The sequence below is a fragment of the Thunnus albacares genome, chromosome 5, assembly GCF_914725855.1.
Source record: "Thunnus albacares chromosome 5, fThuAlb1.1, whole genome shotgun sequence".
In the NCBI taxonomy this organism is placed as follows: Eukaryota; Metazoa; Chordata; class Actinopteri; order Scombriformes; family Scombridae; genus Thunnus; species Thunnus albacares.
Genome location: NC_058110.1, coordinates 22729591 through 22744834, shown reverse-complemented (window position 1 = coordinate 22744834; position 15244 = coordinate 22729591). Strand labels below are relative to the sequence as shown.

At 42.1% G+C, this 15244-nt stretch overlaps 1 protein-coding gene across 7 annotated transcripts in view; it reads right to left on the bottom strand.

Moving 5' to 3' along the window:
* The window catches only part of tmcc1a (transmembrane and coiled-coil domain family 1a), a 43850-nt gene that overhangs the window by 3305 nt on the left and 25301 nt on the right, over positions 1 to 15244 (bottom strand). For 5 of the 7 annotated variants that reach the window (XM_044351400.1, XM_044351401.1, XM_044351403.1 and 2 more), the window contains 3 exons: positions 3051 to 3308; positions 2109 to 2800; positions 102 to 237 (listed from right to left, as the gene is read on the bottom strand). In XM_044351400.1, coding sequence (XP_044207335.1) covers positions 102 to 237; positions 2109 to 2800; positions 3051 to 3308 — 1086 coding nt within the window. Of the gene's footprint in view, positions 1 to 101; positions 238 to 2108; positions 2801 to 3050; positions 3309 to 4559; positions 4752 to 9389; positions 10196 to 15244 lie in introns of those variants that run through there. The other 2 variants (XM_044351404.1, XM_044351405.1) reach the window with 2 other exon arrangements.

Sequence of the window (15244 nt, the reverse complement as noted above, 5' to 3'; positions counted from 1 at the left end):
CAAGTTTAAATACAAAGAGAGAATTATAAAGTATAATCCTAATATAATATTATTAAGTTTATTTCTTTCGGACAGTGTGCTTGTGGACCTGACAGACAAACCTGGATGTCTCTGGCTCTTTCGTAAGACTGATAGGCGATCTTCTCCTCCATGCTGGCCAGCTCCTGTTTGAGGTTCAAGATTTCATTCTGGTGGAGTTCTGTCAGGTCGTTCAACTGCTCCTCCAGACGTTCACACCTGAACACACACAGAAAACATACAAACATACACGTGAGGGTCTGGGACATAATTAGCTTAGACAAAGAAACATACGCAGGCATTAGTAGAAACAGACCCTAAAGGCATCTGACCACATGGCATCTGACTGAACTGATGACTTGCCCTGACAAGATTAGGACATGCTTACTCATCTGCTGATCTCACTGGCCAATCACGGAGAGTCAGCAGTATGAGACTGACCAATGGGATGTATCCTGCAGGAACAAGACGGATCTATACTGCTGTTTATTTTGGCAGGCAGATACAATTGGATGGACAACATAGGACGAGAGCAGGAGTGAACACCTGTGTATGTTTGTTTCCTCTTTTGCAGAATTTAACAGAATATTTCAGGTAGATAATAACAACAGACAGTATGTGATGAGGGCTGATTTAAAAAGCTTTGGGTTTTTTTTTTTTTTTTTTTTTTAACAACTTAGATCTTTAGAAGTCTAATATTTGGGTTTTACAATTGTTGGTCAAAATGAACAATTTGAAGACATCACGTAATTTATCATTATTTTTTACATTTTATACATTAAACTAAACTCAACAAACACATTTTCTAGGGCTGCATTTACCTATTATGATCATTATTGATTAATCTACATATCTAGAAAATGAGGATTTCCCAGAGCCAAAGGTGACATCTTCAAAACACCAAGATATTCTGTCATAGAGGATAAAAAAAAAAAAAAAAAATCAGCAAGTATTCACATGTGAGGAGCTCGAGTCAATTAATTTTTGGCATTTTTGCTTAAATTACGATTAATCGACTATCAAAATAAGTTTTTTTCTTGATCATTTCAGCTCTACATTCTTCAACAGTGAAAATAATTATCGCAGCCCTATTTAAGACAGTCATGTTTCATGCATTTCTGGGTTATGTTAAAATTGAATTCAGTCCCTGAGGAGCAATTTAGCAACATGATCAGTTTATATGATTATTCCCAGTGGGCAGGCTGATAAGAGCTCCTAAGCGGTCATTCTGTTGGCTATTATTTTAGTCTTAGAGGACAAACACTGAGGGCTCTGGACATTTTAGGGAGAAAAATGCTCATGTTTCTTTTACTGTGTTACTGCTCACTTTATCTCCCTGCCTTTCCACTGTCCGGCCTCTTAAATGCCCCCCTTAATCTTTGCACCCTCTTGTCAGAACATTGTGGAGGAATGTCAGCGTGTTTTTAAGGCCAACTGCCCACAGACAGACCAAAACAAAAATAGAAGCCTCACAAAGACGTCTGAGACTTAAAACCAGATACGCAGAGCCGGGGCAAAGGTTTGAAATAACACTGAAGATCTTTGTACTTAGAGGACACTTGTGAGTTGTGCAGGTGTGTCTGTCACTTTTGTGGAGAGCTCAGTTTAAATGTAAACTGCTGTCTCAAAACAACAAAACTAACATTCTGCTACATGCAGTGCTGAGGATAGTAACATTTTAATATACAGTTCAGTCTAAATTCTTAAGAAAATTGTTAAAGCAACAAAATTAGTAATTGTTTATGAGGGAAACTAATAAAAAGACTGCTGAGACTGAGCATTTAGCAGTTATCTGCATGTAAGCTGTACATGTTCATGTAGATAAGGTCATGGTCAAAGTTTCGCTTTTAATTTTTGTGTGCTAGCTTTGATAAAAAATCTCTCTAGAGCATGTAGAGCGAGTGTTGCCTATGGTGATGCATAACCAGATAACAATATAAATGATCAGTATGTGTTCAGGAATATCTTTCTAAATTTAGAAGCGCTTCCTGATTACACAGTGTTGGACTTTTAGGGGATTTCCTCTACTAAACTGGAGTGATTTCAGTCCACAAACACATTCTCATATTTCTACTTTAAGAGATCAGTACCTGAAGCGTTCTTCTTGTAGTGCCTGCATAACAACCGTGTAGTCTCTCTGATAGTGGGTCTTCAAGCCGTCTAGGCTCTCCTCAAGTCTTGCCTGGCCCTCCCTCAGCTCCTGCACCTCCTGAAGCAGCATGTCTAGGCTGGAGCTTTGACTTCTCTCTAGTGTGTTGCCCTTAGAACTGGGGGGGCCTCCAGGAGCCCCAGTAGTGCTGTTGGCCCCCGCTGAGCCCGACGTAGCACTAGAGCAGTCGTCCTCACTACCGTACTTGGGACTGGACTGGAGGTGATGCCCAGCACTGCCCAGTGAACGTCCGCCAGTCCCTGTCACACCTTCTTCCACTGAGGGGTCGTCTAGAGAGTCTTTGAGTGAGGGGATGTTGTCAGCGCTGCCAAATTTGTTGCGAATCAGCGAGGCAATCTCCCTGGGTTTGGAGACGACAGCCCCGGCAGCAGAGTGGGTGGCCTGGGAGAAGCTGGAGAGGCCTCCCTTGACGCTGTCCACCACACCCTCACTGAAGCCTGTGACTTTGGCTCCGACATCCTTCAGGCCTTGCTGCATGTCCCGTAAAACATCCTTGGGCTGCCGAGGGATACCGTTGTGCTCCACCTCCCGCAGCTTCCGGTGGTAGTGTTCAAGTTTTCTTTGTAGTTGCTGGATGGTCTGTGCCGACTTCTGGTTCTTTTTCTCAAAAACCTGACAGTCACAGAACAGGTTTTCATTAAGTCGGGGAAATTAACATTAGACTACAACACTTAAATATAGATAGCAAGCTCCCTCCCTTCCTCTAGGGACAAACAAACTGAACAAACAGGTTAATGTTAATGCACTGATTGCCACATAATGTTAACAGCCTGCTGGAAATATGAGCTAATTAGTTACCCCGGTTATGTAACTCTTGTAAACAAAATATCCAAATCAACAGTGCAACAACTCTTAATTTTACCTGCTTGATGCGTGTGCTTTGCTGTTTGTCGGCATTGTTAGCCAGTTTGAGGTACTCGGCGACGTTGTCATCTCTGGCCGTCTGCTCGATTTTAATCTGCTCTGTGAGCTTGAGGATTTTCTGTTGCAGCTGGGCGATTGCCTGCTTGGTACGCTGAGGGTCTGGGGTGCCATCCTCACCCGTCGAGTATGAACTGTCTGCCCCACATGACACAGCCAGGGGTGTTTGGCCCAATCCGCTCACCTCCAGCCGGTCGATCTGAAGAGAGGAGACAGGAAAAGAAAAGAGAGGGAGATTGGAGTAGGTAAAGGGTCAGAGGAGGAAATGAGGGATTCGGGAGGAAAATAAAAGGGGGGGAAAAACAGGGAAGAAAAAGTGTGAGTTGCATATTGAGGTTTCTTAGTCATTTTGCTGACACACACTGAAAACTAAGGCTTCTGCATTTCTGCAGCCAGTCGCCTGGAAAGAGGGCAAATTGAGTCAGTTGACAAGGCCACTTGCGGTCAGTTTCTCTGAAGAGGAAGACGCGCAGTAATATTTCTGCAATACGGGATTTACAAAGAAAAGAAAGTACACGAAAACAATGACTTTCATAATCTACAGCACATCCATACAAAACTTAATACAGCCAGATGTAAATCCATCTATCACAAGTCTCTTTTTCTTTGGTTAAACTGGCAAGAACAGGATCATAAGATCATCAGCCAAATCTCTGTCTTATTCTTTTCAGGTAGTATAGGACAAGACTGACAGGATATTAGATTTTTGTTTACATCAGTTTCACAGATTACGCCTATTTGTCTGTGTTTCCTTTTCAGATAGTGACCTGATTTTGTCAACAGGCCACAAAGTATTTGTGTACAAATCAAAGACACTATCTAAATTGTGTTTTTCCTGTATTTTCATAAAAACTAGATAAACCCACCCTGCGGGGATGATGAACCTAGCACCTGCAATCACAGACAGAAGATGTGATTCATTTCCTCAAACACCTCAGGGAAGAACACACAGAACACTGTGTTACTGCTGGAGCTAATCATGCTTCAAGGGGGATTGTGATCAAAATATTCTTCTCATCACTGAGCATGCACACAAAATAAGCAGCTGAACCTGACAGCGCACCATGGGGGCTCAGAAGCAAAGCCAGGACACAGAAAGGCAGGGGACCAGGGAGAGAGTTACAGTTTTTCACCTTGAGATCTACTGGCAACACATAATCACTTCCTATGCACTAGGCTTGTCGGTATTACCACACCATGACAGGTAAAAACAAAAAGCACTAGAGGTTCATTTGCGTGAGCAACGGCATGACTAATTGATGACAGGTACCACAGTCAACAACACAGACCACAACGCATCCGGGACAAAACCACAAATCCTGTTAAGAGTTTATTTCTCCCAGGTGATTTTAAGTACAGACAAACTACTTAAAACCAGCTTTCTTTGATAAGTCATTTTCTGCCACAAAAGCGTTTTTATACCGCAACGTGCGCAAAAAGCGGCGCTCACCTTTCCATTAGTCAAACGGAGAAATTGTTCCCAGTGCATTTTCCACAAAGTAAAGACGAGCTGTGTATTTTCATCTGTGCTGACACTCTGGTGAAGTTAAACAGCTCAATCCTGGTCTGTGTAATCTCCGTGCCGATCCCTTCAAGTTTCGCCGGACAACTCGCCGGTCTTGTTGTGAAAGTTGAAGCGCACCTGAAACTCAGTCAACTGGGCAGAGCGGGAAGCCCCGCCCCCTTCACCTCCCTCCCCTCACAGCTAAAAAAATGACATCATCCTCTAAGCTGCACGGCAGGCAGCCGTCAATCATCCCCACTGAGAGCACAAATAGCTGCTCAGTCAGGGACTTTTTTTTTTTTTTACTGCATTAGGTTCACTGAGAGACCAGTAAAATTCACAAACAAATAATAATACTGTGGCAACACTTTATAACTGATACTACCACTATAATAAAGCTAATAATTAACTTTATTGTTCAAGTAAAATGACATATACAAGGAAATGTTTTTGGTTCTAGGTAGCCCTCAATATACTCACAAAGGAGATACAAATACACAGGTAAACAAATGTATCAAGCACACTCAAACATATAGTTATGACATACAGGAAAGAGTTGGACGACAAACTATCCTTATACTGGTCAGACTGTTACTATGTTCTGGATACAGGTAGTGCAACTCCCTGTGCATATATGCATAAGTGCATATGACTAATAATGACCGATCTTATCTATGCCATTTTTAACTAAATAAAAATTGAATGAACTACATGGAGGAACACAACACAAACTCCCACAGCAAACCACAAAAACAAACATCCCAAACGCTCGCTTTCTGATATATTTCGCAATGTGTTGGAAAATAAAATGATTACAGGGGCGAGGCTAACAAATATTTGCGATCAGACAGTTAAATGTGTGAAGCGAAATCCTATAATCAAGTTGAACAAGAGGCTAAAAGGGCAGACTGGGAGTCTGGGATGCAATGTGAGACTACATCAACTCCCAGTCTGTGTTTGTGCCAGCCAATAGCAAGGCATACTGGAGGGCAAGAAAAACCAGTCTGACATCCTTTTGCCAGACATACACGCTTAACCTAGGGCATGTTCCTCTGAATACTTGGAAACCTAAAAAAATTGGTAATTTAGCTTTAAAACGAAGCGGTGTGTGTGTGTGTGTTGACTACTGACAGCATTAAACAGAAGACGGCCCACAACTGCTTGGGTCAATTTAGCTGACAAACGTTATGTACAGTAAGTCGAATCATTATTAAATCCTCTTGATGGGCAGCCAAGGAGATCGAATGAATCAAGAGAACTAGAATAGCCTGCTGGGCTGGCACAGTAGAGAACTAAGAAGATGACGTTTCAAAGCAGCACCTGGTCTGCTCTCGGTTATAAACAAAACACTATTAATAGCTTCATGTGGGCAAGAATGAATGAGGGGCTCATGACACTCAAATGTGAACTCCCTGGAGTAAACTTGAAGACTTTCCAGTTGTGCTCTCGTCTCACAGATTAGTAAGTTACCTGCATAATCAAATATGTGACTAAAAGTTATAGATAAAGAGGGCAAAGGACAAGTCAACTCAACCTTACGAACTAAAGTGCCCTGTAATGTAGAGCAGATAGAGGTTTTATAAACTGTGATAAGAAGGCCTGGTGACTTGCACACACTGGCACCAAATCAACACCCTTCCATTGATCACTTAAAATCCACTGTCAGCAGAGTTCTTCAATTATGTAAATGAACCACACACAGCTGGTCGATCAGGTGATTTCCATGACCATGGAAGACTCTTTTTTTACAGCTCATATATTCTCTATGACTGGTCCCTGCTCAGTTATGATCTCATTTTCATACTGGCTCACCATAGATACCGTTTTCATACCACACATAGCAAAGCAATGTTTTCATCTCTGGCTTTCTGATGCAGATACAGAGTTCCGGTTACCGACAGTGAACAAATTGGAATTGTCTGTACGATCAGTGTCATCCCCAAATGGCCCAGTTTTTCTGTGACTAATCATGCATGTAATTAAAGATGGTGAGCTGAAGGATTAGGCTAATTTCCCAGGGTTAACAGAGCCAAACATGTTGATGTGCTGAGCCACTGAAGCAAGGAGCGACAGGCACTGCATCACTGGAGAATGTGTAGTCTAATGAGGGAATCTGTGTGTGTGTTTGTAAACGAGGGTGGGGGGGCTGCTTAATCTCTCTCTTTGATTAGACTTTATCAGTTAGATGGAAAGACAAAGGCCCTGCTTGGACCTGTCACCTGCCCCATGGCTCCTTGCATGCATGCACACACACAGACAGATACATTCTTGAAGGACACTTTTCTTGCTCCCCACCTATGTTCCAAACTGGGTCCGCCTGCTGGTGGGCCTGGTTGTGCAACAGCCCCTGATCCAAGCAAAGCTGGTTAGAGCCATGAAAGGGCAACCCTGACTTACCTTGGATCCACAAGAGGCCTGAGAAAAGCCAAGCCAAACCTAAACACTCAGACCTACGGCCATACGTCTAACACAAAAAGGCATTTAGAAAGCATTACCAAGCTAATGTTGTTAGATATGCATCACTCATAATTAGATACACGCAACAAGGACATCTTGTACTGCCCCATATCAATCCCTCTCAGCCACACTGAATACACATATGCCCCAAATTCCTGTCTGTCTATTCAATGTAGGTCATAGAACAGAAAATGGACTGATGCTGTCATAAGACATTTCCTTTTTTTGGAGAGAGGGGGGGGGTGGGTCTCTCAGCTTTCTAGATTCAGACACGCATTCCCTGCCTTTTATTCTCCTCTAAGTCTTGTTTGTTGTTTTGTCAGATGACTCAGGTGAATTAAGGTTCAGTTAATGTCGAGATGTTCTGATGGACAAAGAGTGGAAACAGACTTAAACCTCTTGTCACACACTGATGGATATCTACACCCTGACCAGGTCAGGGTGAGTGGAATTTGAACCCCGCTTCCTCCCCTGACTGCTGCATATTGTTTAAAGATGTATGGAGTTTTACAGCATGATTAAAAATGAATAATATTTGTAATAAATGAAAGTTTTTATACTTTTTAAATAAGAGTATTTAGTGTAAACATGGCAACCATAAACCACAGCATTGAGCTGTGGATTATGATTGTTTTGGATATAAACATTTTGGTCTGAAACGCCTAAGCTTTGTCACCCTCTTTCTATTATCTTTTACACAGAAAACCTTTATGTCTTCTACGGTCGAGGTTAAGTTTTCTCTATTTCTACGTGTGAGTGCAAAAGCACAGTACCTTGTTGGTTGTTATGCCTCGCATTCCTGCTGAAAGGTTGTGAGCTTCCTGTGATGTCAGCTTGCATTTACGGTAAAGCAGCGGTCTAACGTGCCAAGATGCAAGTATGATGCTACAGGGACACTGTAACTTCAGGTGCAGAGCTGATATGTCACGGTACATCACGGTTTTAGCGGCTGTAGGCTGAGCTAGCTGGCTCTCCAACCCTGCTTATCTACAGAGTCCAATATCCATGAGAGACGAGACCTCGGATCCACAGTGGACATAGGAAACAGGGTTTTAAAGTGAACGCTCGGAGCTGTGCCTAAGTCCGTGATCCATCCACCTTTTGAAGAGTTGTTCTGCATTATGGATGTCTCCTCTGCATTTATACCGGTTGTATCAGTCTGACTTCATCACTCACCCTCTGCTGGCCTTCGAAGCCAATCAGCTCTGACTGACTGAACTTCACACTCCTGATTAGTTGGTTTGATCTTTAGACCTGCAGTCTGGGTATCAGAAAGTGAACATGGTTGTCATAGCAACAACATGACAGTACTGAGTGATCCCGAGGTCTTTTATTAAACAGATATATCTATCAGTTTGTGCTTGATGGTGTGCAGTTTTGGTGGTCGAGCAGACATGACGTTGGTAGGCAGCGCAGTGTGTATGGGTCCATGGAGTGTGCAGCTGCACTTAGTTTATTGTTATTTGGTTCGATTTTTTTTAAAAATCAGTGTATGTGACAAATCTGTGCCATATCTAACCATAAATCTTTTTCCTGCTACCCCCCTTCTCATTTCCACATGGTTTCAGTTCCCATCCAGGCATGCCAAATTACGTAGTGCTGAAATTGACACAAAAGCAATGTTTTTAATGGAAATCCGCTTTTTGTTTTCTTTAAGGGGATCCAATGTGGCAACAATGAAGCCCATTCACCAGATATGGAAAATTACATAACTGCATGTAATGCTGGACAAGGGGCAGTTTACTCAACACATGCGCTCATGAACTGGCACACAACACAAAGTTGCACTAATAATTATGCAAAACAGACAGACAGACAGACACACAGCCTGCCAGTACATTTGCTAAAGAATGAGGGTGTGAGAAAAGCCCTTCGTCTTCACATCCAAAAGAAAGCAACATACACCAGCCGCTGAGGGTACAGGTCTGGGGAGAAAGAGAAAAAAAAACACTGAGGCCGCTTTTCTAGGCCCCCACTATCACAACAAAGACTTTCAATACCAAAGATTTCAAAACAAAACCTTATTTAAACTAAGAGAATGGTCTCATACCAGATTTTGTGGTTTCTACATTTTTGAAACGCCTTTTATGGGTTTGACACGCTGCCATATTTAGTTACGAAACACAGGTTTTTATGTAACACACCGTTTCAACAGGTGAGCAGCTATCTAACAATAATATCAATGCACACAAATGTACTGGATTGACGGCATAGGGTTGAATCATTGAGGAAGTGATTAAAATGAGTCAAAACCCCAAAACATAAATGATGTAAAATTATGGCAATGAACAAACAATCTATATACAGACAGAGACTCACGGTGGTGGGGGTGTCAGCAGTTACCAGGTTGAGGATGACCTCCATGGTGGGGAGACGCATGTGAACGGCTTGGACTGTAAATCTGTTTGGTCTGTCGCTCTGTTTGTGTGTCCCTTGGGAGATAACCACACAGCCGAGGGAGTGGGGAAGAGTGTGGCCCTGGGAGACCACTCATCACTCAGGACATTTCTCCCAAACAAAGTCCACTTGACTCAAAGTCCACTGAACAAAGACTCCACTTGACAACAAGAAAGTAGAGACTCTTAGGAATTACTGTTGGCTTGATTGGATATCCAGAATCCATAGAGCACTCAGTCCCTCCAGCAATGAACCATGACTATTGATAGTCGCAGAGTCTACAGAGTGTTGTGCTGCCGGTTCACAGAGCAGCCGCTCCTCAAAGCCCATGACCACGCTTCAGTGCTAACACACGCTCTGCAATACACAGCACCCGCCAGAGAACCTATGGAACACGCACACATGCGCTTCAACGAGCACGACTCCCGCAGACAGCTTGCATTAGCGGGAGAACAAGGACTCCTCTGGAGCAAAGGGTCAGTCTGATGCGAGTTTGGGGTGGCAGAGCTGAGGCAGTTAATCGGATGAAAACTTCCAGGGCTGGATGAAGGCAGGGTTAAAAGAAGGAAGAGTTTACTGTGAAGTTAACTGTTCAAAGAGTTCGTCGGGCATAAAATCCTCAGAGGGAGAAAAGAGAGGCAGAGACCCAGAGGACGGATGTGAGGGGAGCGAGGGAGCAGACAGGGAAAAAAGAGCCCACCAGGAGCTGTCAGTGAGAGGGAGACGGAGCGAAAGAGGGAGCAAAGGAGAGAGGGGTTGTGAGAAAGCTTCACGAGGGGAGAAGGGGGGCTTTTCTTCTGTTGGAGTTTCTGGGCCAGCTCAGCCCCAAAACAGTGGCTAGCTGAGGCAGAAAGAAAGGAGAAAAAAATCTTCCACTCCCTCGCTTCAATTATAACACAGTTTGATTGTCACAGCCAATCAGTTTCCTGAGTGATCATGCTATAATGAATCACCCTCTGGAGCCTGCTAACAAACAGGGCTGGACCGAGTGTTCTTCCTGACCATTAACACATCTTGAACGCTTGAACTGTGCTTAAGGTGGCATTCAGAAATGTCTCGAGTGTTTTTCACACATGGGTTGTATAACATGAAACACGTAGATGAAAAGGAGTGGACATTTTTAGTTTAAGGTGGAAGAAAAAAAAAAAACATGCACCCTAGAAAAAACCCAGATTACACAGATTATGCAGTCATATGATGATCACAAAGCTGCTATTCAAAACTTTGCATGTGTGCACACATGACAACGGCCTACAGTATGACCGCGTCACTGTTACTTATCCACTGTGGAAAAAAGCGCTTCGACGTAGCTTTTGTAATATTCTACCGCAATTTCACAGCGACAGCATGGTTATCACGTTTGTGAGCGCTAAATTATGTAACAGTTCATTAGTAAAATGTCACTTCAATATGAAACTATACACTTCAGCTACAACCCTGTGGCTATTCTCACTTCGAACTGGGGTCATCATCAAAAAGTTTCAGTGGTCACCCTCACTGCATTTAAACACAAGCAAATTCACATTCAAATGCTGCCACAAGCACCATTTCATGAGCTCAGCCTCATTGGTTTTAATGACAAAATCTTGGTGTTTGTGAGGCCATCACTTCCAAAAGTGTACAAACCAATTAGGGAGAAAAAGCAAAGCGGGGAGCGTAGGGGGTAAGGCAGGACAAGGGCTGCTAAAGACTTCTGTGCAGGAGCCGAGAGGAGGCGGGGAGAGGGGGGGTGGGGGGGCATGAATACAGGCTTTAATGAGAAAGCGGGAGGAGTTAGGGGACCAGGAGAGAGAGAGGGTAGGATTTAGGGAAAAGGCTGCTTATGTAAGAACAAACCCAACTTGCTCAGAGGGCAGTGTGAGTGTGTGATGTGTAGGTTTGACCCCGGTATTGAATGAAAAGGGCACATGGCAGCGTCAGTGGTTTTAAGTCTGAGCCCAGAGCATTGCAAAACAGTGTCAGTTATTCTGAAGCTGCACGTCACCAAAGCTATATTCCCTTTATTTCCCTTCAATGGAAATGGTCTATATTGTGTCCAAACTTTTGACTGGTACTGTATATTTTTTCAGCCTTTTGAACACACACATCATAAGGTGTTCTTTTTACTGATGACTTAACTATCAATCAATAGTCAAATAGGGGAATCCCACACCGGATCTTCTGACTAACAGCTTCCCTTCAGAGATGAATGCATTACATAGATAAGTGTGTGACATATATCTAAGTGTCATTCCAGCCTGAGGTCACAGTCTCCTATGTCAGCTATGTGGCCCCCCAGCAGCTTCTGTCAGTCCAGGAATACTCAATCTTTCAGGGTGACTCAGGACTTCTTTAAACACTCTCTGGTCGCATGCCTTAATAGCATACCCCAAATAGCAGAGTGGCTCCATAATGACTAATTCACAGAGGGGTGTATACTCGTGTCCTGACAAGTGACTGATGCCCGAAAAGAAAAAGAAAATGGAGATGTAAGCCTCAAGGGCAGTTTTACCATATTCGTGGCACATTAGCTGGTCAAAATTAGGGGATAGAGAGAACAGCTGTGACTTGCCTTAGGTATTACTTACATTGACAGAAATGAATGGTAGCTATGTGTTAACTGAGATGGTAATAGAATTCTTGGAAGGATGATAAATCTTTGCAATACACTTCAGAGTTTGAAAAATACAAAATAATAGGCCTAATGGGGCACTATAATTAAATAAAATGAATTAGGATTAAATATTCAACTTAAATATGAAATCTCAGACACAGTGGTACAATTTGTCAGGTAAGATTTAGGATAATTACACATCTTGTTACTGACTGCCCAAAGATATCATTCATTAGATGTCATTTTTTATTGTTTTATTCTCCATTGAAATATAGAGTTGAATGGTGACAAGGCTACAGAGACACATGTAGGATCTGAGTTTTACAACCTGCCAAGACAAGTTGCATTAAATTTATTTATGGCGCTTACAGTGGATCAATCTATATGTGAGTGTGTAAGACTATCAAGAATATATGTGAAAACAAGGTCAGCAAAAAAATGGCTATAATTCCAGTCTCAGTCTCATTTAATGGGTTTGAGACAGATGTTCCTTGCAGACAAAACAATGACCCAATTTGATGAATACATCACATTTACAAGATCTCTCTCTCTCTCACTCACTTACACACGCATGCATTTCATGCATTTGTTAAGAGGACATGACCTGCTGAGCTGGCGATGTACACAGCCAATCCAGAGCAAGCATGCTTATCTCATTATATGACACACTGACAGTGGCACTTAAAGCTACAATAGTATCATATGATCCATAGTTTAGGAACTTCTATTACAATGAACAAGAACACAGAATGATATTTATCCAAAATTCATTGTCTAAAAAGCACCAGTAGCGCAATATTGCATTAAAAAAATGTTATGGACATACATTGAGGCTAATGACTGTTCAGTGCATTTTATTTAAATGATTTGAAATTGTTACAATCTTACTGAAATTTTCTATAAAACATAAATAACAAACTATATAGACTGGAGCAAAAGACAAAGAATATTATGATAAATGGCTTTAGAGAACTATTCAGTCATTCTCTCAATAAAAAGTAGTTCTAAGGCCTTGTTTGCCTGCATTTGACTTTACACATTTTGGAGTTTTACTTTAAACATGAATATTTTCTTACACTGCAAGCACTAAAAATAATTGACCTATGTAAATGATGTTGTTACAGTAACCAGTAATTACATTAAGATTGACAGATCTAAACTGTCAATCTTAGTTTGTGATTGTACTGATCTATTGTGTCTATTATACAGTAGTAACCTGTATCTATGTATTTCGTGTGGGCTGGGCTGCATGCAAAAAAAACCCAAAAGACAAACACTGGTATTATTGTTGAAATCAAGTATTATGAGGAGACAAGAAGTTGAAATTAAGATACAGCAATTACATATTTTAGAGAACATTTTATACTTGATTAGGATGCTAATGGGAGCCATTTGTCATTTATTGATAATTCTGCCTTTGTTATGTTTTAGGTGAAATGTGACTGTTTTGAAGCTCTCAGTATTGCCAACATTTTGTATCAAACTACTCCAGTAAAATGTATGAAAAATCTCATGTTTTACATAAAAGTATGGCTTCAAATGACTTTTCTGGTTTTCTGGTTTGACAACAGAGGTACTGTACATTTTGAATGGACAATGCTCTGGCCGATGAGCTCATACACAAAGGCGTAGAGAACAACTTGTGTGGAGATGTTTCCTAAGCCAGTGGACAGAGGCAACAGGACTCTCATGATACATAATACTCATTGTCATTCTGAGGACAGAGCCTGGTGCTGAACTGAGGCCAGGCGAGTGTCACACAGATGGTAAATGGACTGCATTTATATAGCGCCTTTCTAGTCTTCCGACCACTTAAAGTGCTTTACACTATATGCCAACATTCACTCATTCAAACACATATTCATACACAGATGCCATGCAAGGTGCTAACCTGCTCATCAAGACGAGTTTCAAATGCTTATTCATTCACACACTGATGGCACAGCCTTCTGGAGCAATTTGGGGTTCAGTATCTTGCCCAAGCACACTTTGACATGTGGACTGGAGAAGCCGGGGACCAAACCGCCAATCTTCCAATTAATGGATGACCCGCTCTACCTCTGAACCACAGCCGGCCCACACAGCCAAAATGTTCTGGGAGAATCCAGAAGAGACAGCAAAGAGACTGGCTCTGATGTAACTGGACCACATATAGAGTGAGAGTAGAACATAAAACCTGCATTAAATTAGAAGTGAAAGCTATTTACCATATGATTTTATAAGACTTATTTTGTTTTGTTTTTTCTTTCCCAAAAATATATATCTATGTTTAGATTTAACAAAACTTGTGGTCAAATTTAGTGTAGTGTTAGGTGGTAGTTCATATACAATGTAAGAACACACTCTTGATCCCTTTTATGGACCCAGTCCAACCACTATATCCATGAAAGCAATGTTACAAAATGAAAGAGAGTGAGAATATACACAGATTTAAGGTGGAGAATACAACCAACTGACCAACCAACTAACCTAACCATTGTTTTACAGTGACAACACCACAGTCCACTATGGTATGTATCAGTATGTGATTGTAAATTGTGATGGGGTGTGCTGTGGCATGGTTTTAGGGGTGTGCGAGGTTACGTAAAGGCAGAAGAGCGAGAGCTTTGTCTGCACGGACTGGGGGTAATTCAAGCCTGAGAGAAGAGACAACCGTGACTCGGGGCTCAGGCCTTTCTGAACAATACCTTCCCCATAAAAAGAAGCCCCCTGTCCAACCCTGGCTGTCCAGCCCTCCTCCCTAGTCTAAGCTGCTGTATAATCAATGGCTCTATTAGCAGTTACATAAACCACTGGGCACTTTAAACACAGGGGCCATTATGACTAGTGAGGTCAGAGGGCGTGAAGAATCTTAGTAGCCAACTCCAATATTGGCATCTACAACAGGCAGGCAGGAAGGAAAACAAACAAACAACAATAACAACAACCCAAACAATTAAGTGTTCTCAGTCTAATGTTTGTCAGTCCCCTGTCTAGAAACAGATAAGAGTGATAACATCAGACCTCTGTTCAAGCATGTTGGTGTCATGTTAGTAGCATTTGGGTACACTGTATGTTCGCACAGGAAAAACAGAGGGGAGCTGTGAAATGCAAAAAAGTGAGAGAATTTAATATGCTCAATATGTGCACAAATGCAGGCACTAAGTGACATAAAGAGCACAGAGGAGGCTTGGATCTGCAGCTA